Source organism: Alexandromys fortis, unplaced genomic scaffold (genome assembly GCF_014885135.2).
Source record: "Alexandromys fortis isolate MF-2015 unplaced genomic scaffold, M_Fortis_MF-2015_v1.1 scaffold_121, whole genome shotgun sequence".
Classification (NCBI taxonomy): Eukaryota; Metazoa; Chordata; class Mammalia; order Rodentia; family Cricetidae; genus Alexandromys; species Alexandromys fortis.
Window position 1 is genome coordinate 1,393,334 of NW_026068037.1, and position 22,681 is coordinate 1,416,014.

A 22,681-nucleotide genomic window follows, 5' to 3' on the forward strand; every position below is an offset into this window, starting at 1 on the left:
AGATCCTCAGACTGTTGATAAGACTGACTTTGCTCCCCCTCCTAACCACACCAAAGCTGTCAGCGGCAGGAGATGTCCCAGAGGACACACAGAACATGGCTCTTGTTCTCATCTTGGAATTCAGGCCCAGGCTCTGTTCTTCCCATTCTAATCCATCACCCCACATGATGTCAGGACTGATCTATTCTGAGATCAGACTCTGATGAGATCTCAATCCCAGGTCCCTATCAGGTTTCCCACGGACTCTTCCTATGTAAACACACTGAGGATTTCACGCTACACAGCAGCCTTGGAGACACATCCTTGCATGATGTTCCTGTTTCCCTAGGCTGCTGAAAGGTAGAGCATGTGCCCGTTAGACGTAAAGCCCATTACCTGGCAGCCTTGTACTGCATGGAGTGGTGTTAGTTCTCTTGAGAGATGGCCAACATGATGTCACAGTCACATCGGTATCTGCATTTACTGAGATGTATTTCTGGAGAACTAGCTTCCATGATTATGGAGGCCAGCAATGGCAAGATATGCAGGGTAGGCGGCAAACTCCAAGACAGTGAAAGCTAGGATTTGAAGGCAGTAGTGGAAACAGAGCCTCTTCTGAAGAATTCAGAACTGATTAGGTGAGGACTGGCCAGGCTCTGAAGGGATCGCCCTTTTTATCTCCCTGATGTGCTGTAGCTAGATCTAAACCCCTTCGCAGAAGTATCTAGCAGTCGAAACAACCAGGGAGCAGAGCTTAACACGAAAGCTTCTGCGGCTTTGTCCCTTTAGCACTTCCGGGATCCTTTTGTTGTCAGTGTGTGTTGAGCAGTTCTGGGTTATGACAGCAAGATCAGTGGGGTCATGGACACTGCTGCTGCTGTGTCTCCCCCTTTCCCATCACTAACTGCGGAGGCCACACTCTTTCTGTACCGTATGAACACACGTATTTGTTTCTCTGGGAAAGAAAAGTGTCCTGTAAAGTCCCTCCATTATGGTTGAACGATGGCAATCCCAACACTGGGACACATGGCAGCCAACTTACACACAATGAACCTCCAGACAGGGGTCACCATAACCATGATTTGAAATGTCTCAACAGAAACCAGGTGTGATGGTGCAGGCCTTAATTCCAGCACCAACATCATAAGTTCAAGGCCAGCCTGGACTACAAAGCTGAAAGCCAAGGGCTGAGAATGAAGCTTTATGAGTTTTTACTTAGTCCCTGTTTTATCTTCTAAAGCACTAGACAAATGAACTGATAAACTGACAAAGAAGTTCTCTTTCAGAGAGCTAAGCTGAATCTTTTGAAGACTAAACGCCTTTCTCAGAAACTAAGTTAAATTTTCTTTTTGAGGATAAATAATTCTGAATATAAGCTTGAGGTCTAGAAGGAAATGGTGAAAATCCAGGGTACTGCCTTTCAGCTCTCTCTCCAGTCCGCAGGAGCCAGCATTGCCCTGCTCGCACACCTTACATGCCTTACACACGGTGAGGTGGGACTCCACCTGAGAGATCCTAGTTTAACAGCACTGACTAACAGGTGTGCCTTTGGTTATCACTCCTTCACTTTAGCTGACCTTTCTAATAAACCTACCATGTGCCAGTCCAGCTCTTATCAACTCTAAGCGCTTTTCTATGGTGCTGGTGCTAGACTTGGCTTCATGCACACCAGCCAAGTGCTCCTTCCCCAAGCTACATTCACGTCCACTCCTTTTCTTTTCGAGACAGGATTTAACTAAGTTACCTAGGCTAGCCTTCAGCTCTGCAAAGCAGACAAGCCTCAGCCTCCAGGGTAGCTGAGATTACACTGTAAGACTTGGCTGCGGCATGCTTTCTTCCCATCTTCCATTGACATCTAGCCCCAGATGTCATGAAAGCACTGATGAACTCGAACATACCCTAGGGAGGGAGGTGATGGTAGCATTTACTGATGCAAACAAGAACTCCTGGAAAGAAGCTGTGTCTACAGAGACCGACTGACTGATTGAAATTGTAGGCCTGTGGAGAGACTGGAGTGTCATGGGTCCAGGGGCTAGTTACCTTATCCTCGCTTAGTTTCTTTGCCTACCTGTGTTAGAACTAACATCTTGAGACTTACAGATAAAAACGTCAACATCTGTTAACTTGGAAGACCCTCCCACCAACCCTACATGTTAAGAACGTTATCCTACAGCATCGTTGGCTGATAGAAAAGCTCCCCACCTGTAGCCAACTCTCTGATGTCCTCACCAACGTATTTTAGACTTGTCTTGATTTATGACTCTCTTGGTTCTATAAAACCATAAAACTTCTCCAAGCTTCCACATTGGAATATGGAACTTGGGACAATGTAAATCTGTGTTCTCAGGCCACAGTTTCTCACAATGGCTCCAGGATAAACTATCTCTTACTCCCTTTGAGATGAGAGCTGTGGTTTGAGTTGACAATGGCATCTAGATTCTTCTGGTCTGTCACGCTAGACACACAGATGGAAAGAGATTCTTGGTCCACCCATCTATCTCTTTCCCCTTATCTTGCTTGGAATTGATCTTTCCAACCTGTTACCCTTTCTACTCAGATTCTAGACTGAAAATCCCCCATACAAATGTCCTATCCTCCTCCCAGGTACCAAGCACTTTAGGCTGTGGATTTAAAATTAAGGATAACACAACTATTTTCTTTCTTTTTAAATGATCTATCTATCTATCTATCTATCTATCTATCTATCTATCTATCTATCTATCTATCTGTTATGTGCATTGGTGGTTTTGCTTGCATGGATGTCTACGTGAAGATGCCAGATCCCCTGGAACTGGAGGTACAGACAATTGTGAACTGACATTTGGGTGTTGGGAATTGAACCCAGGTCCTTTGGAAGAGCAGCAAGTGTTCCTAACCACTGAGTCATGTCTCTATCTCCCCTCAACTATTTTCTTTTTCTTTCTTTGAGACCTGGTTTTAATACATAACCTGGCCCCTTCAGCCCTGGCAATCGCTGAAATTTGTCCTCATACACACCCTAGCCAAAATTATTTAGATGAAGACCAAAGCCGTAGGTGGAGAATTGTGTCGTGTCATGAGCAACAGCAGGCAACTGATGGGCTACCGTTTACAGTGGCTCTGTGTGCCAGGGCCTACAGTCACTTTCTCCTTAGGGTTGGGAACTGACACAGTATCTTGCTATGTAGCCCAGCCTGGCATTGAGCTCTGGGCAATCCTCAGATCTCACTCTCCAGATCTGGGATTATCAGACCAGAGTTTCTTCTTTCCTTTGTCCTGGTTTCGAGACATCATTGCCAGAGTCCACTTACAACACTGAGAAACAGAACGGGAGGGAGTGGGCTTCCTCTCTGCACTGAGAGGCTGGGCTGGGAATGGAGGGCCACGCCTGCACAGGTTCCTTCTCAGCTTCCTGCTCTTAACAGGTCGCATTGTCTCAGGGCTGAGAAAACTGGCTCCCTGGTGAAAGCGTGTGTGTGTAAAAAGGGGGGCCAAGACATAGTGACAGAATTGGAACAGGGCTGAGAGCAGGGCGGGAATAAAGGGGCAGGCCAGCTCTCACCGGTGAGAAAGGAGAAAACGCCAACAATAGCATCTCACACTCATGGAGCAGGCCTGGCAGAAATGAGGGCATTCTAAAGAAACCTTTGTCTCTCAATCAGACCACTGAAACAATGGACCCAAGAATCGCATGCTGGGAAGGAAATGGCCCCAGCAGGAGAGGAGCCTGTCTCCCATGAAGAGATTTCACACAGCTCTAGCTTTTCACACCACCCTCCAGGACAAGACTGAAGACCAGGCAGTGATGTGCAAGGGGCCACACCTTGGCAGGACTGAAGTGGGTGGGGCCACACCCTGACCAGGACTGAGGTGGGTGGGGCTACACTCTGACCAGGACTGAGGTGGGTGGGGCCACACCCTGACCAGGACTGATTAAATGCTGTCTTGGTTTGCTTCCTGTTGCTGTGATAAGGGATGGAGGAAAGGGTTTGAATTTACAGCTTATAGTCTTTCACTGGGGAAGCTGAGGCAGGAGCTGAAGCAGAGGCCATGAAGGAGTACTGCTTATTGGCTTATTATTTACCCATGGCCTCCTCAGCTAGTTTCTTACATATCCCAGGACCAACATGCCCAGTGATGGCATTGCCCACAGCTGACAGGCCGATCTGACAAGGACAAATTTTCTCAGCTTAGGTTCCCTCTTCTCAGAGGACTTTAAGATCTGTCAACTTGACAAAAACTTAGGCAACATGAATGTTAAACTTTAATCTCTCTTCAGGACCATAAAGATGGACTCGTGGAGTCATTGACTCTTTGGGCCTCGCTCCAGTGTGGCCACACTGAATAAATCTCTCTCTCTTTTTCCCCTGGATAACACTATTAAACTGACTCTTGCGATTGGCTTATTGAAGACAGGTGAACAAAGATGGCTTGGGGTACAAGTTGTGACCCCCACCTTGGATACTATCTAGAGCCCAGGAGGTTAGAGGCAAGCCTGGGAGGACAGTGCTTGTCATTAAAACAGGGCCGACTGGAAGCTGAGAGGAATTGCTATGTTGTGTGTGTGTGGGGTGGGGGGGGGGGTCAGATCACAGCCATCTGCGGCAGCCTCTCTCAGAGCTTCAGTGAAGGAGATGTCAAGCCCCAGATGAGCCTACGCGAGGCTCTTAACCTCGAACAGACTTCAGTGCCAGGATTCTAGGAGAAATGGCAACCCAATTCTCACTTCCCCAAGGAAGTTTACAGGCCCCAGCCACCTTTAGATACCAAGATATCTGAAGGCTACCAGTGCTCCCACTCCCCACTAATAAATTGGGTACACGGTTATTAAATGTGCCCCTCCTCCTAGCTCTTTAAGTCACTCATCAGCAAGATACCTTCCTCTCTTCCCAACACTGCAATACCTCCCCTCCTGCCCAAGAAGTAGAGAAAAGCCGGAGGTACATACTGTAGTATACGCAACTGTGACCAGACGCCATGACACCTTTCCCTTCGCAAACAGACCCCACTCTGTCTCATAGGCCTGAACTCTCCTCAGAGCTCCTGCCACGCTGTCCACCTCTGGCATGTATGTCTGTGGTGTTACTGACTATTCCAATAAAGCTTTATCCAAAAGGATGATCAGCCTCAGTGTGTCCCCTTGAACTCCAAACCCAGCACCGTTTGGGTACCTGTCCAGGCCTGAGGGGAAACAAACCTTTTACAGGCCAAATGGCGGAAAGGAGATGATGTAGCTGGACTCAGGGTGGTGTGAATGGCTCCCAACAAGCCCACATGTGTGTATCCCAGAGATGGGCTGCCTATGGGTCCGGGTGGGTGTTCAATGGAGCCTCTTCAGGGCGCTAAGCCTTCTGCAATCCTGTCCCCAGCTGGACAGACTCACAGGTAGAGGAGAGCCTGGAGTTTCGTCTTCCAGCCACCGGCAGCGACTCATTACCAGGGTATTATAAATACAAATGCTTGGGGCTGGCCTCATTGCTGTTAGAGACTGAATGTTTTGTGTCCTAACTGAATTTACCCTCAGTGCAGAGACAGGCCTCTAAGGAAGCAATTATAGTTAAATAAGGTCCCAAGAGTGGGTCCCTGACCTATTAGGATTAATGTCCTAAGAGACACCTGAGAGCTCACTGACTCTAGCCCATAGGCATCCTCTGAGTGAGTGGTTGTCCACAAGCCAGGCCAGACCCTGGAACAGAAACCAGGCAGGGGGTGGGGAGAACCCTGACCTTGGACTTTCCCATCTTCCAAATGCTACAAAACCCTGTCTTTGGTGTTTTGTTATTAGTGATCTGGGCAGATAGTACACTTCCAGGGTGGGTCCCATACATCTACGCTCAAGAAACTCTGCATGTGACTTCCACAAAAGTCTTACACAAACGTCATTCTTCTTCTTCTTCCTCTTTTTTTGTTTTGTTTTGATTTGTTTTTTTGAGACAGGATTTCTCTGTAGCCTTGGAGCTCTGTTCTAGAACTCCCTCTGAAGACAAGGCTGGCCTGTCTCTGCTTCCCAAGTACTGGGATTAAAGCACACACTACCCCGCCACAAAAGTCACCCTTGAGAAATGCCGGTCTAGTCGGGAGCTGAGACTCAATTAGTACATCCATGCTTCACAGCTGGAGAAAATCCAGAAAACCTTAGAGAGAAGGCAGCTATTCCAAGGACGTGGATTGAGAATTCTCTTCCCTAGAGCCACAAATGCCCTCATGGTTATTACTTCTCAAATATATCCTGCAGTGCTGAAACCTCAGACAAGAGACCCTAATTGTGAAAACACATTTGCCTCATTTGTTCACTGAGCAGAGAGCTCCTGTTCTTTTCTTCCACGGACGGCTTGCAGGAGCGGGCCAGACTCTACCTCTGCAACCACTGGCTCTCCCTCTTACAGTATCCTGAGGAGCTCTGCTTTATAACCCTTGTGTTCACAGGGATATGCAAATCAAACAAAGGCGACCGTCTTTCCACCCAGCCGTCTGACATATGCAAGGATGTGTGTTTTTCTTGTAGAGAGAGACGTGGAGTCTACCCCAGCTTGAGGGGCAGGGTATAAGAGGATCAAGAGGGTCCTTATAGGGTTTATCCAGGTGAACCCCCTTTCAGAAGAAAGGCACAGCCGGCAACAGCCTCACAGTCAGCTGGAACAAGTCATGAAACAATCTCTCCCCAGACAAAAGCAGCCAGAGGCAGTATGGCACTTACTTCCAGGACTGTCCATTGTTCCACAACAATAGCGTCATAGCCCTGTGTGGTTTTGCTATCTTCTGTGGAAACAGCTTCAAAGATGAATACTCCATCTGTCAGGCCATAGAAGGCGTCTGGAAAGAACAACAACAAAAGCTGGTTTGGGGGGTGTCTGAGCTGTCTGTGGCAGAAGTCTTACAAACAGCAAGAATTTTCACTGCATTCATTAATAATCCCAATCAGAACATCTTTTCAGAATGTTAATTAGAGACGGCATACACAGCCGCAGAGTCTAGCCCCACCAGAATGAATGAGACTAAATTACCTCACGCTTCTGAATAATATCCTTGATTTTATGAGCCCAAATTTCGTCGGCAATCACCGTCAGATTCACGGGCTTACCTTCCTGCTCATGCTCCGGGGTCAGGATGCACTGGGAAGAACTCACCCAGGGCAAATCACAGATTTTGGAGAAAAACTATATTTAAGTAAATGGGATTTTTTAAAGGGCTGTATAGACTCAATGTGTCAAATCTGAGCTCGTCAGTTGTGCTGTGGATGCGTTAATTCTGGGGCGTTGGGGGTGCCATGTGGTTGATGTATTAAGGATACTTCTGGCAGCCCTTGTCAAGAGCTGCTTTGCGGGGAGCTTCTCAAATGATTTAGCCCTGAAAATGTGGTTCCTGTGTACTCTACAGGTCCACAAGCCTACTTGGGTGGCCAGTGTCATTTGAGAATGCCTTAGAGATGGGGTCTGAAGGAACAGGGCAGAGCCTCTGCCCTGCAGAACACGTGCCTCCCCTTCTTCTGGGGTGTGGTGCGGTTTGTCCTGCGTTCATTTAGACATGACTATGAGAAAGAGGATCAATTTAGATGCTGGTGGCCCGACTCCAAGCAAGGGTCCCATTTAGTGAGTTGTCTGTGAAACAATTTATTCTGCCAACATTGCTCAGTCTCAAATGACCTGCTGAAGCCCTAACCCCAGCTCAGTCTCCACTGCTCAGTCTCAATGACCTGCTGAAGCCCTAACCCCAGCTCAGTCTCCACTGCTAAGTCTCAATGACCTGCTGAAGCCCTAACCCAGCTCAGTCTCCACTGCTGAGTCTCAATGACCTGCTGAAGCCCTAACCCCAGCTCAGTCTCCACTGCTGAGTCTCAATGACCTGCTGAAGCCCTAACCCCAGCTCAGTCTCCACTGCTGAGTCTCAATGACCTGCTGAAGCCCTAACCCAGCTCAGTCTCCACTGCTGAGTCTCAATGACCTCCTGAAGCCCTAACCCAGCTCAGTCTCTGGAAGGGAAGATGCCCATGGTGCTTTACTTGTTCCTCCTACTCCCAGGTGGAAGAGCCAGCCAGGAAGAGAGTTCCAACTGGAAACAGAACTTGATGGCTCTTGGGTCATGGGCTTCTAGCCTCAATAAACGGAAGGGGCACACAGATGTCTACTTACTGAAGCCACCTACCCTGTGGGCTTACCGCCCCCCCCCCCCGCCCCAGGCTTTTATGTACATTCTGGGAATCTGGACTTAGGGCTTCATATTTGGTTAGCAAGAACTTTCTGTAGCACCCTTGTTTAGTTTTTTTAGTTATATTATATTGTTTTTAAGTAATTTTGCAAATAATGTTTCCAGAGAAATAGTCTTGAGAACACTGATCATTGTTATGGCAGACTAAGAAAAATAAGATGGGGTGTCAGGATGAGTCTTCTGGGGTGGCCACTTCAGACCTTGTTGAACTGCTCTCCAGGAAGTGGTGCAGCTAAAATTCTAAACAAATCAGTGTTCCTCTTTCCCTACACCTATGCGGGTTCTAAACATTTCCTTTCCAAAATCCACCAGTCTGATCAACAAAAGAAATGGACTTTTCAATATTTATTAGACATAGAGCATTAATATCTAGGTTGTGTTCTTTGCTATTGGGATTTTAGATTCTTTTAGATATTTATAAAATTTTTATAAATAAAAAATATTAAGTGTAGCCTTTTATTTATTTTTACTAATGCAAATAACTATCTCCTATTGCTGTCCTTTTAATTTTATTTGTGGAAAACATGAAAGCTGCAGATTGTTATGTGTTGACAGTTCGAGTGTTTTTCTTTGTGACTGCTAGAAAAAGTGGCACTTCCACAAATGCTAGCATGAGTCACAGCTCTCTGCTTTGTCCCTTCACTCTCTGGGACATTATTATGATCTATCTTATTACAAAAGTCCCTTTTCAATGGTCATTGAAAAGTGCAAGTGCCTTCAGGGTCTTGCTGGGAAGCCATTTTGGCAAGCCAAATGGCAAGACTGGGTTCTGGAAGAGGCCCTGGTTCAAAAAATGGGGAGATGGGTAGAAGCAGACAGTTGAAGTCAACCACCTGTACATACTCCCTCACACAGAGTCTCTCTCTCTCTCTCTCTCTCTCTCTCTCTCTCTCTCACACACACACACACACACAACACACATATACACATAAACATAGCAAAACAGTCATCATAGAAAATTAGTGAAAATTAGCTACATTCTCTATTCTCCTAAAAATAGCAGGGAACTTAATCAGAGAATACTTAAGAAACAATATTATGGAGAAAAACCATAGATGCAAAAGTGCCATTTGGGCTAACTGTAAATGCTTAAAATTATTTGTGTGTCTGTGTGTCCATGTATGTGTGGGTGACCACAGAAGCCAGAAGAGTGTGGGCCTTTGGGGCTGAGTCACAGGCATTTGTGAGTCAGCTGATATGAGCTCCCAGACCCCAACACAGGTCCTCATGATACATGAGTGACTGCTCCTGGCTGTGGAACCTCTCTCTAGTCACAAAATTACCAAATGCATAAATAAGACATCAAAAGTGGCCATGAGTGGTGGAATTAATTATAACTTTATTTTCACACTCCCCCTTATAAGACTGATAAAAGGTGTAAAATGAGTAAACAGGTGATACAGAGGGAATAATTTCCCTTTCTCTTGCCTGTATGAATGGTCCTTGAAGGCAGAACTAGGCTCAGAATTTTAGAAAGAATAGGGACAGAACACAACAGAACTCAGCTTCCTGAGTAAGGGACCTGCCCCTATTTTCCCCCTCATTCTGACATCTGTTCCTGGCACACCGGGGGCCTCATGGGCAGCAGAATACAGTCCCTGCAACCTTAGAGCTCACCATGTGGCGGGAAGACAGACAGCGACAGAATGTCAGAACTGAGACACAGAAATTTAAAGTGGAGCGAGGGAATGAAGGTGGTGGTCATGGGCGTGACGGTTTAGACCAGGGCTCCCATCAGTCAGGGCTTGCCTAGCCCAGGTCAGCTGGTGGCTGTTAGGACATCAGCTTGATGACTGAGATGGAAAGAGCTGCACATTGTGGGTGACACACTCTCTAGGCAGGGAATCCTGCGTGTGACAATGCAGACCGTGCTCTGAATATGCACTGTTCTCTGCTCGTAGCATAGATGTATGCTGAGTTCCTGCTATCTTGACTCCCTGTGATGGACTGTAACCTGGGACGAGAGTCAAATAAACCTTCGGATGCTTTGTCAGGTATCTTATTTCCTCAGCAGGAAAGGACATGAAGACAGACATGAACGAAATAAGCAAGCAGGTGGTGTGGATTTGTATGGTTTTTGAGTTCCTGACAGAAAGGGGACAGCCTGCAGGCAAACCCAGTGTTGGGGGCAGCCAATGACGGAGGAAATGCAGAATCCCTAAGAAGAGACTTGGACTCAAGTGGCTGGTGGGGGAAATGAACTGTAAGAAGACGTCTCCAGGACGATAGCAGGTGAGATGCAGAGCCTGAACCCACATGTGGGGTTGAACTTGACCTCCTGTCTCCGTTACCACTCTGAAAGGACATTCCTCCTATAGCTAACTGGATCCGAGAAGATGAAAGACGCATGGAGCAGAGCTGCCCCAGTGGGTCCAGCAGGAGCCTGCTTATCCAAAGACTGGGAGTGAGCTTGGTGGGGATCACAACAGAGCTCCAGTCACAGAAAACCCGATGGAATAAACCTCTACTCTTAAACCAGTGAGCTTGGGAATGCCTTGTTCCATGGCATTACCGTGGCATAAGTGATTAACAGTGCTCAACCTAGATGAAGTAGCATGAAACCAGTGTACTTTGCACAGCTTGGGGTCAGTCCTATCTTGGATGATAAAGATGCCCGGATAGCTAGCTGAATGAAATCATGGTTACCAGAGCGATTCCTGGAGGACCTGCGGCCTTGACAACACTCCATTTTCATTAAGTTCCCCAAGTGAGCCAACTGCACACTCGGACTTCCTATTTATTCCCCAGCCTGGGAATCGACCATGCGACAGCCTCAACAAGCTTGGATCTTTCTGGTGCTTTATGACACTGCTCCTGAGTGTTAGCTCACTGGTCTCCAAGGGACATGTAACACAGATGACCTACCAGGGAGTAGTGCCCTTTGGGTGAACAGCCTCGTGTAAACCTTGGGGCCCAAGACAAGCATGGCCCAAAGTCCGGCTCAGTTTTAAGTTCCCAGTCACACTCCTGCCACAGGAGAGCCACCTACCATGTTTAAAATAAAGCTTTCTCGGCCCCCATCTATGGGTGTTCAACACTGGCAGACACACAATAGTTCCTCAAAGGACTTACAGCACAGTTCACAGTTCCTCTAGACCTCAAGAAAATGTCAGAAGTGGCCCTCTGACTCTACAGGTCCATTTCTATGGAGTCAACCAACAACATACAGGAAAACATGAAATTCTGTATTGGACAGAACACCCCTTTTTGCAATTCTCTAAGCAATACGGCATAACAAACCATCTACTCAGCATCTACGCTGAATTAAATATTGTAAGTCATTCTGTGGTGATTTAAAGTACACAGGAGGCTATAGGCAATCAGTAGGCCATTTTATACAAGGGCATGAGCATCTGCAGATCTCAACACCCAAGGAGTTTCCTGAGCTATGGATATTGAGGGATACAGCCATCCAATATCCTTTGGATACTGAGGAATGATAACCATTCAATGTCCAAAGCCTCTACCTACATCTTCTCAATGGAAAACCCTCTAAATGCACCCACTGAGCTGTAAGTACGAAAATGTCCATTGCAACGTAAACCAAAAGATGAAATTTAGTCCGCCAAGAGCGCAGGGAGACCAAGCTGAGACCCCAAGGTAGAGGGCATGAACATGACCCCTCCAGATGTCCTTCCCACCATGTCTGGCTCCTGCCCCTTCCTCCCCAGCCACTGCCTGTCTCTATACCCATGTTTGCTGCTCTGCTTTGCGATTCCGAGTATAGAAAGCTGAATTACCTACTTGCCTACAACAAAGCAATTTCAGAAGAGCTGTCAAAACCTGGTCATCTGTAACGGCAGACATCAAGGAAAGACAGACAGCTGGACTTTTAAGGAGTTGTTGCCTGATGGGCTTGTCCCCTTTCCTCATTACCTCCACTGCCCAGCCTCCCTGAAGTGTGTGCCTACCTGGGTGTAAATAGAGTCCATTTCAGAGTGAAGACTCCTGGTGTGTAAAGGTTAAACCGGCCTCCACCTACAGAAAATATTCTGCCATCACTGTGTTTTTTTTTTTTTTTTTTTTTTTACTAAAGATGCTTCCCTATGGTGCACAAAAAGCTATGTGCTTGGGTATTACATAAATATTTGATGCTGATCTTTTGGCAAAAGGCCACCTTAACATTCCAAGCTTGTGATTTACAAGAAGGACATGGGAAAAAATCAGCCACACCATTTCGAGAAATAAATTCTAGGCTCAATTCTCTTCTGTAGACATTAAATGTCAAGTTCACTTCCAAGCTCAGACTGTGGTACTTGCTGGTAAACTATCTGGAATGCATACCAGCCAAGTGGTCAAGCAGCTTATCTAATCTTTGAAGGTTTATAAACAAATGTTATTTGATTGCTCTTTGAGCAAACCAAGGCAGGACTCGACTATCTACACTAAAGTGGACAGTCAAGTTCTATCCATTTTCAGAGGGCCTCTATTGTCCACTGGACACTTTATTTTGACTCCAGGAGTAGCCCCAGCTAACTCTATAGCTAACTCAGTAATCACAACGGCACGGGTAGTCATGCCATCATGTGACCTACTGGGAACATAGTCACCGCTGAACAAAGCCCCATCACCACTGCTGCCTTCTCTGATACCCTGAGTCCTTCCTGCTGCTTGGGCCTGCCCACCTTCCTGTGCTCACTCTTCTTCTGACCATTAGTGAAGTAATCACCCCTCTTTTGTCTGCAGGGATTAGCCTGCAAGCTCAATGCCTTGCCGGCCAGGTGGGGAAGTGTTTTAATCACTGTCCTGCTATGATGAGACACCAACAAGAGCAGCTTAGGGGAGAGGGCTCAAGGCTCCATTCTACCCGGGGGGGGGGGGGGGGCATAGCAGTAGGAGCTGGTGGCAGATGCTCGCATTGCATCCATCAATAGTCAACAAGCAAAGAGCTACGGAGGTCTTCTCAGCTTATTTTCTCTTCGTTTTATACAGTCTAGGAAGGATCCTAACCCACTGAATGGTATTTTGGCCTCAGTTAAGTTCATTGTGGTGATCCCCCCACAAACACGCCCAGAGCCACGTCTCCCAGGGGATTCTAGAAAAAACTCAAGCTGACAAGTGAAAGGCTTGTGAGGCATCCTGTTAGGCATGGGTCAGTTTCTCTCTAGATTCTCCCAGAGGTCTGTGAGCCATCACACTTTCAGCACGTAACCACGAAGGCCACACAGTTAAATGAGGGACTGAGATAGCCCAATAGTCAAAAGCAATTCCTACTTTCCCAGAGGACCCGAGTTTGGTTCCCAGCACCCACGTCACAACCACCTGCATCTCCAGCTCCAGGGAATTCCATGCCTCTGGCCTCTATAGGCACCTGCACTCATACATGTACACACACATATTCTTAACTTAAAATAAAATGAATCTTTTTTTTAAAATGATTTGTCTGTGTTTATGTATATTGGCAATACAAACTACATCTTAAATGTAGTTTACTTCCAACATAAAGAAATTTTCAGGGAGCCACTACAATGCACCAAATGGTGTCTGAGGGAACACCATCATTCATGGGTTAGGCTCGCAAGATCCTCATGCTACATTGGCGTGAACTGCACATACTCTCTCTGCTTTGATGGTTCAGGGTGCAGGCCCTGTGTAAGGGTCTGTAAGATATCTGTATGGAGTATTTAGGACACATCAGCATTTTCTTTGGACGACATGTACTAAGTTTTGATGTGACATGGTCCCTAAAGGCTCCTTTGTTGAAGGTCTGATTGCTCCCTGGCGGGCTTCTGAAAGCAGCTGGGTCCCAGAGGCTGAGGCTTTGTCGATGGATGGATCCACTGATTACATCCTAACATGAGGCATCTCTGGGAGTAGGGGAGGTTGAGGAGGTAGAGCCTAGCTGGAGGTAGGTGACTAGGGCCATGCCTATAAATGCAGATCTTGTCCCCAGACATTCTAAGCTGCACGAGGAGAACAGTTTTAGGTCATAATCTACGTAATGAGCCTGACCTCACAATATCCCAGCAACCTCAGAATGGTCAACCACACACTGAGACCTCTAAAAGTACAAGCTACAAAACATCTTCTCTTTTGATGCTGCTTTACATCGGGGTGTGACAGTGATGGAGAGCTAGCTACGGCGGTGTGCATTTTTCTAATGTGTGTGGCCCACCAGCCTCAGGTGAGTAGGGCTTATCATTGCTTTGAGTGGCTAATGTTTGTTTGTGACAGGGTTTCTCTGTGTAGCCCTGGCTGTTCTAGAACTGATTCTATAGACCAGGCTGAGCTCAAATTCGGAGCCCCACCTCCTGGGTGCTGGGTTAAAGGATGTGTGAAGTTAAACGAGGGACTGAGAGGACAATTCCCACTTTTCCAGAGGACTGAATTTGGCTTTTTTATTTGTGCTGACTGTTATTGGTCATCTACTTGATATCTGGAATCAGCTAAAACCCCAGCTACTGGGCACACCCGTGTGGCATTTTCTTAGTCAGATTGTTTGGATCAGGAAGGCTGATCCTAAATCCCAGCTACACCTCTTGGTGGCAGCCTGTCTGCCATGTGCCTGCTTGTCCTTACTCTTGCTGGCAAGAGTTGTCTACACTACTATCTACACTATTTATCTCGTTGTAGCCTGCATTGAACTCAACTTCTTCAGAAAGCCAGGGACTGGAAACTAGCAGCTCTCCAGAAGTCTCTCAGGACTCGAGCCGTAGATCAGGAAGGGGGAGACAGCAGCCTCATAGACTGGACAAATGGGGAGACATCCAGCCAGCCAGCATCCTGGACAGAACAAGTAGGGTTTCTCTGTCTTCCTGCTGTGAAACAGCCAATGTTGAGCTAAACTGACCAACTGACTGATCAGCTCTTCAGAGAAACCTGGCTAACACAGGTACAGCAAAGTTATCTAGGATCTCAAGATGATTTAACCTTTCAAAACCAGAGATGCGGGCTGGAAAGATGGCTCGGCTATGAGGAGTACTTGCTGTTCCTGCAGAGAACTGAATCTGATTCCTAGCTCCCACGGTGGCTCAGTCCCTCTGTAACTCCAGTGCCAGGCCACCTATGTCCTCTTCTAGCTTCCACAAGCACCAGGCATAGATGTGGTGGCGTCTATGCAGCAAAATACTCATACATATAAAATAAAATAAATCAATTTTAAAAAGCAGGAGGGGTGCAGGAATAGAGACACACCATTTAAAATGACCCTAGTCACTGGGCAGTGGCACATGCCTTTAATCCTAGTACTCAGGAGGCAGAAGCAGGCAGACCTCTGAATATGAGGTCAGCCTGGTTTACAGAATGAATTCTAGAACAGACAGGGCTACACAGAGAAAACCCATCTCCAAAAAAAAAAAAAAAAAAAAAAAAAAAAAAAAAAAAAAAAAAAAAAAAAAAAAAAAAAAAAAAAACCCAAAAACAAAAACAAAAACAAAAAACAAAAAAAAAAAACAGATGACCCATGTGTGGACAGAACACATGACCTAGAGTATATTCTAGGCAAGTCTTCATTTAACCAGCATGTAGAATTACCTTTAAATTTATAGGAAACAGTGGCTAGAAGAACAGACAAGAAAGATAGCAAGAGGCACTGTAGGCCCTTCCGTGGACACAAAGCTGTCTTCCCTGCTAGCAGCAGGCAGGGGAATAAAAAAAAGTTCTTCAGGCAAAAGTGCAGACGCAGTTGCCCTGGCCAGTGCATTGCCAGACTGGATTCTGGCTCCAATAATCAGCAAGTATGGCTATTTTTGAAACAAAGGGAGTAATGACTGCCAGGGCAGGAGAGGGCAAGGATAGGATAGGGATGGGAAGAACACAGGCCATGGAGAAGAGGGGGAGATGTGGAGAGAATGCCAGGGGTTACAGGAGGAAAGCACCAGAAACAAGCAATGCAGGGCCGTGACAGCAAAGTGAGTTCCAAGAATAGAGATGGCCTGCCGCCAGAGCCTACTGAGAGTGGCAGGGATACGGCAGGCCCAGGGTCATGGGGAAGACATCAGCTACCTGAGTGTCCTTATGTTTAAATGTCCAACTATCCCCTGACCTTGCCCTTGGCTCCTAGAAACCACTCAGCTCCCCAGGCAGCCAGCTCAGCACAAGGCTGTCCCTTTTTACCCTTCTAGAAACAAGCTCATTGGCTGGAGAGCCCCAGTGGCCCGCCTGCACTGCAAGGTAGCCCTGGGGCTCATGCCTGCCCTTCTCTCTGGTGACTTTGGGGCCCTCCTCTCTCCACCCCAAGTGCCACCCAGACTGCATTTGGTAGGACTGTTTCCCACCAAGATGCCTGCCACTTCCCAGTCCTCTCCTGTTTTCATTCTTCTTCCCACTCCCTCAACACTTCCTAGCAGGAAGAACTCCCGTTTCCCCAGCCAGTCCACAAAGACAACAGTCCCCAGCTCACAGGGCTGCTTCTAGAACCAGAAGCTGTTGCAGGGAAAGGGCTGTCACCCTCACATTTCCTCCGGTACCATGTGCCCATGGGACTGGAGTTAGGCGGGTCCCTAACAGGCAGGTAGGGACAGACCACAAAGAATAATAATAAAGATAATAAAGATAGCAAATGTTCCTTTTCCCCCCACACCCCTGACCTCAGCCAAAGACCCAGCTTACCTGCCCTGCCCCCAGCCTGACAACAGCAAGGCCACATAAGGTCATGCTTACCTCTAAGTTGTGGGCTCATCAGTGTCCCTGTCTTTGTTTAAACTGACCAGCCTTAAACAAAGGGGTGAGGACATCTCACAGACCATCAAAACCCCAGTTTTCAAGGAGTCTAGATTGGGTTTTTGCTCTGCAGAGGGTCTTCCTGTGGGCTTTGCCCTGTGTGCTTCTTCCTCTATCAGCAGAAGCTTCCCTCCTCCTGCTCTTTTCAAACTGTTAATTCTGTTGGCTACATGGGAGATCTTCCCTGCTGTGTGTGTCCTTAAATTCCTACCTTTTAATTCTCTAAATGGCCCAGAATATGAACACAATCAAGACTCCTGGGTGGCATCATGCCCATTTGGATATTAATAAAAAAACTGGACAGGAACCCAAATTTTGGCATTGAATGAAGCCTTCTATATCCTGAGAAGGTAAAAATAGATGTGGAGCCACTGAGTGTCTCCAACTGAGGCCGGACCTTATTTGCAGGACAAAGCTTTTACTAATTTTATAGCTCCGTGGAAAATATTTTTGAACAGAATTGTAAATACCCATTTAGAAGTCATGACAGATTGGTTTTCCCCCTGCCAGGTTATTGGCAAGGATGCTCAGCATGTCTTTTCTTTTTAATTCTGGGAAAAGGTCAGGTGCCTGTTTCTTCCCTGGCCAGTGGAGACCTTCATTCTTAGAGCAGAGCCACCCCTGTCACTAAGCCACCAAGGCCACCCTACCCCTCTGTGCACAGTAGAAAGACACAGGTGAAAGGCAGGTTTCAAGCCTGAGTTTCCTGCCAGTGAGTCCCGCCCCAGGCGTTCACAGCACTGCCCGGCAGCCTCTACTGCAGTGGTGTGGGTTGCAGGGACTGTGGTCACAGGGGACACTTCACAATTTGTTTTCAAAGATGGAAAACTCTCCTTTGATGCAACTAAAGCCAAGGGAGGCGGTGACAGCATTTTGCACGTGGGAGGCCAACCTAAAGCCCCAGCAAATCCCTGTGCTGTGATGCAGGCTTGGCGAGCCGGATGAGGGAAGAGCTGAGAGGCGGGCTCAGCTTTCATCTTTCAAGCCATCATTAGGACACAATCTAATCTGGGAGCCTGCACGGCGTTCTCTCCTGGGCTCAGATGATGGGGCCAAAGACAATCCTTTTGATACCCCAGTTTTGCTAAGAAGAGAAAGACAGCAGCTGCTACCAGCCGAGCATCTCTCAGATGTTAGTACATTAGTCAGAAGCTTGCCGAGGAGAAGGCAAAGCTCGCCTGCTCACCCAGACAGCAGAAAAGAACAGCTAGTGAGCCAATCTAAGTGCCAGGGTCCCTACAAAAGCAGGAGTTGAGGGGTCCTCTCTGGCATCCCCAGGACTGATAAACTGGACTGGGAACATGTACTTCACACACCTCCTGCCCCTCCAAACAGCCGTGACAACCCCTGCCTTCAGTGGACACTGGAGCCAACAAGAGGGCTTCTTACATACCAATGGGTTACTAGATCTGCTGCTGGGGTATGGAAGTTACCAACATGTGTCCTCAAAACTGCATTCGCAAATCACAGAGCTATTCAAATTTAAATGAATGAAAGTAAAATAAATTGAAATATTCAGTTTCTAGGTCATAAGATGGTTGGTGGCTTGGTATGGAACAATCCAGAACATTCTACCATCACAGAAAGTTCTACTGATTTTCTAGATGCTTTCCTAGCTCACTCAGTCATTGAATGTCATTCACCCGTTCACCATGCCTGCTGCTGCTATAATGACCTGTTGACAGTATCACTGATTGTCACAAAGGAATGGCAGGGACCCGCATCCAAAATTAAGACTTGCCTGAGCCCACACATTCAGAACAACACAATCTCTATCCTAAGAATGCTTGTTCGGCACTGCACAAATAACACAGAGTCCAGACTCCACTCCTGGCCCTGCTAATGCCCGAGAAGCTACACACCATCACACCTGCCCTCAGAAGCCCGTCGGGCTCTGCAGGGATCTACAAGTTCTGTGCTCCATCTCACTTTCTTAGGAGTCCTGCCGACTCACAACCCTCAGGATGTGCGCACGCTGGCAGGCTAGTCAGCCACACACTCCAAACTGCTTCCTTGTCTCTGAAGGTGACTTCATTCACCACCATGTTAACCCCAAACTTTCTAGGCTCAAAACCCTTTAGCTCTGTGGACAGACTTTCCCTCTGCCTCCAAAGTTGACATCACGAGTGATATTCCACTCACAAAGCCCAATGATGAGCCCACTTCTGGGACACAGTATTGGGCATGTGAGATTCAGGAGGCTGGCTTGTGTCCCAGTGCAGCTCACTGGGGCCAGGAGCTGCCACCATTCCCAGCCGGCTGCTCCACGGTGCTGCTATTGCTACTTCAGACGGTACTGGTAACTGTCTACAGATAGTTGGCACTTCTGGAGTGCCATGAACTGAGGGGGGCAATTAACAGTTCCAGGCAGTCGTACGTTCAAAAGTCATCAAGATACAGGTTACCATCAGTGAGGCAAAGCCATGACCTTCACCTGAGAGGACACCAGGTCACTTTATGAGATCTGTTTGAGATATGTTAATCAGAAATCAAACGCTGTGTGTGCATTGACCATGCAGCTTTTCTGATGGAAGGTGATGGAAAGGGGAGGGTCACAGGACTAGGAGGGGCCGTGGGGCAGTCCTTACCGTTGGCCATGCCAAGGTGGAAGACAGCATTCACTAGCACACCGCCTTTCCGGAAGTGATCACTCATGTGCTCCAGCCAGCTGGCATCCAGACTGTTCACTGTCCGGCCGTTCCTGGAGACCTGGAGGGGGATGGTGACGGGATAATACTGCCGACACTTCTGCTGGTTCTTCGGTCTGTTGAAAAAGGCGAAGATCTCCATTTCTGTGGGAGTTTGTAAAAAGGATGGAGAAAGGAAAAGTTAGTCCACAGCACGAATCTGCTAAAACGGGTTTGGTGGCATCTTCTCCCTGGAGCCTGAGAAAGGGCAGCAGCTGTGAATCCCTGGTGCCACACCCCTGCCAGAGAATAAAACTCCACTCCTAGCAGCAACTGAAGTTGCTCCAAGGGACAAATGACTCAAAAGTGTGCTTGGATGGAGGCTGTGGTGTGTTTTGTTTTGAGATGGGTTTCATGCGGCCCAGGCTGGACTCAAACTGAATCTAGGATTCTCCTGCCTTTACTTACCAGGTGCTTGAATTACGCGATGCTCAGTTTCGGTGGTTCTGGAGACTGAACCCACCTTATGCATGTGAGTGGGACTAGGTTCTGAACAGGGGATTTAATGGATGACTGCTATTGGAATTAATTTGCATTGTTAAGCATCTGGAAGAAGTATATTTCTAGAACTGCGTACATAAGTGTTTGCAAAGTAAATGTAATAGTCGTAAAAACAAAAACAAACAAATAAAAAAAAAAGGAGATTCACAAAAAGAAAACCACTTCTCTAATTCCAGGAAGCTTTTAACATCCCTGAACTTGATATTTATAAACTGCAGGAGAGTTTCCTGGGGCCAAACCCATAATACTCAATCAAGTACATCAAGTACATTGATATGTAAAAATAAACATGTTCCAGTAAATGGGGGTTCCTGCCTAGAAGAGCGGGTCAGCTCAATCAGCCAGGCAGGCCCTGGGTGTGAAGCTAGGAGCTCTCTGCTCTTTCATTTGTAGCCCAGAAATCAATAATCACCACCACCACCCCTGGCCACTGATTTGCTCCTGCTGTTCAGGCTGCCAGCCATGTTAGCGGGAACCGCTGCCAGGAGCAAATACCTGGAATTTCAATCTTCGCTGGAGAGCCAATTTCTGTACCGTTCATTTACTAAGGCAATCAGAGCTGGCCCAACTTAGAAAGCTTTGCTCCCACAGGCTGGCTGGGAATATGCACTGGTTGCCAAAGGCATCATCTGAGGCCATATGAAAATCCTGCCACCTCTCAAACAGAAAGCATAAAGGCCATAAAGAACGGTTGGCATGAGGGAGAAGGACAAACCATGTGTGTGCTCCGGACAGGGAACGCCTGCACTACTCCGGGATGTAGACTCCCACACTTCAGGACCGTGACACTTGGGTGGTTTCTAAGTACTAGCTTGTGTGTGTGAGAGCATGTGTATATGTGAGCATGTGTGTGTGAGCGTGTGTGTAAGCATGTGTGTGAGCGTGTGTGTGAGTGTGTGTGTGAGAGAGCGTGTGTGTGAGCATGTGTGAGTGTGTGTATGAGCATGTGTGTGAGCGTGTATGTGAGCGTGTGTGTGAGAGAGCGTGTGTGTGAGAGAGCGTGTGTGTGAGCATGTGTGTGTGAGAGAGCGTGTGTGAGTGTGTGAGCATGTGTGTGAGCGTGTGTGTGAGCATGTGTGTGTGAGCGTGTATGTGAGAGCATGTGTATGTGTGCATGTGTGTGTGTGTGTCCTTTGCTGTTTTTTGCCAATTGCCTTGAGATGCCGTCACTCGCTAAGCTTGTCAGTTGGGTTGGACTACATGACCAGCAAACTCCCAGACTCTGTCCACTCGACTCTGCAATGGTGCTTTACACGCATGCCTAGCCATACCTGGCTTTTTACTCGGGTTCTGGGGACCAAACTGAAGCTGCATGCTTGTACAGCGAGTACTCTTATCCAGGGGGCCAACTCCACATACACTCATTATTCTTTTAAACTGGCTACCTTTCCTTCATTTAAATAAAAGTATTTAAAAAGAGAGCTTTCTTCTTGACCACAGAGGTAAACCACTCCTGCTTGCTCTACTGCCATGCAGGGCCAGGAGGTAAGAGCAGCAAACACATTCATCCCTGTAACCCCTGAAAAGTTTATCATGTAGGAGACGCATTCTAGAACAAAGGAAATCCCCCCACCTATCTAGTCAAGCACTTGTAAGGTCCCCAAGTCATAAAACTGCTGTTATAAACAGCTGAACTGACTGAGAGTTTCATCAAGCTATTCCATCCAACAGAGGTGTGCCTCGCTTTGGAAACTGCCGTCTGATTGTATGCAACAAACACAAGCCCCAAGTCAACTACCTTTTCAGTCCACCTGCCTGACCCAAGATGCCGTAACTGTACCAGAATTTAGGTCCCGGTGCATGCAGATCCAATCACTAGACTATGCCATGATGATGGAGACAGCTGGAGATGTGAGGAAACGACCAGGGATTGAGGATAGGGCAGGAATAAGCTGGGTGACTAGGTGTCTTCTGGCCCTGTACTCAAAGTTCAATAAAGGCTGCTAAGAAGAACCCCATCTGAGCCTTTGATATTATTGAATATATCTCATATGTAATATATCACATATTTTCACGGGTTGTTTGAACTTACAGAGAAGCTAGCTCTTGAGGTGGGTCTGCCTGTCCCTGTGTCACACCAAAGCATGCCCGTGTCAAGTGCCCTCCAAGAACACTTGTCTGGGAATGGGCTCTCCTCCCAAGTTAGTGACAGAGAGGAAAGAAAAGCAACACAGCTCAAGAGTAAAAACACTGTGCTGGAGAGAAGCCAGAAGCAAACGTATCAGATGTTACTCTTGTTTATCCCAAAGCAGGAAAATGCCAGCAGCAGGAGTGAGGGCCAGTTCAGCCATGGAAAGGAGGCTCGGTTGGGACTCTGGCTGCGTGCCTCAACTTCCTCCACTGATTTCTGCTGGATGGTGTAAGCATCTGGCCGAATGGTGTTTTGCTGTCTGTCTGTCTACCTACCTACCACCTATTTGCGGTTTATTTTTTTTTTTTTTTTATTTTGGCTTGCTGCATACTTCGTAATTTACTCGGCAGCTGGGGCCTCATCAGGGACTCAGGGTCACTGGCAGACCTCAACTCAGGTGCATCCATTAGAAACAAAACAACTGAGACATCCATCTACTTGGATTGAAAGTCACTCCTGAAACACTGCTGGCCAGAACTGCCCGCAGGTTTAGTCCACAAAACAGGCCCTGTAGGTGGTTACAGTTAAGCACAAATAC

The 22,681-nt window shown here is 47.3% G+C and overlaps 1 protein-coding gene across 3 annotated transcripts in view; it reads right to left on the reverse strand.

Moving 5' to 3' along the window:
• Rftn1 (raftlin, lipid raft linker 1) overlaps positions 1-22,681 on the reverse strand; it is a 192,991-nt gene that overhangs the window by 27,983 nt on the left and 142,327 nt on the right. For all 3 annotated transcript variants that reach the window (XM_050165080.1, XM_050165078.1, XM_050165079.1), the window contains exons 6-7: positions 19,413-19,616; positions 6,656-6,771 (exon numbers count right to left, since the gene is read on the reverse strand). In XM_050165080.1, coding sequence (XP_050021037.1) covers positions 6,656-6,771; positions 19,413-19,616 — 320 coding nt within the window. The remainder of the gene's footprint in view (positions 1-6,655; positions 6,772-19,412; positions 19,617-22,681) is intronic.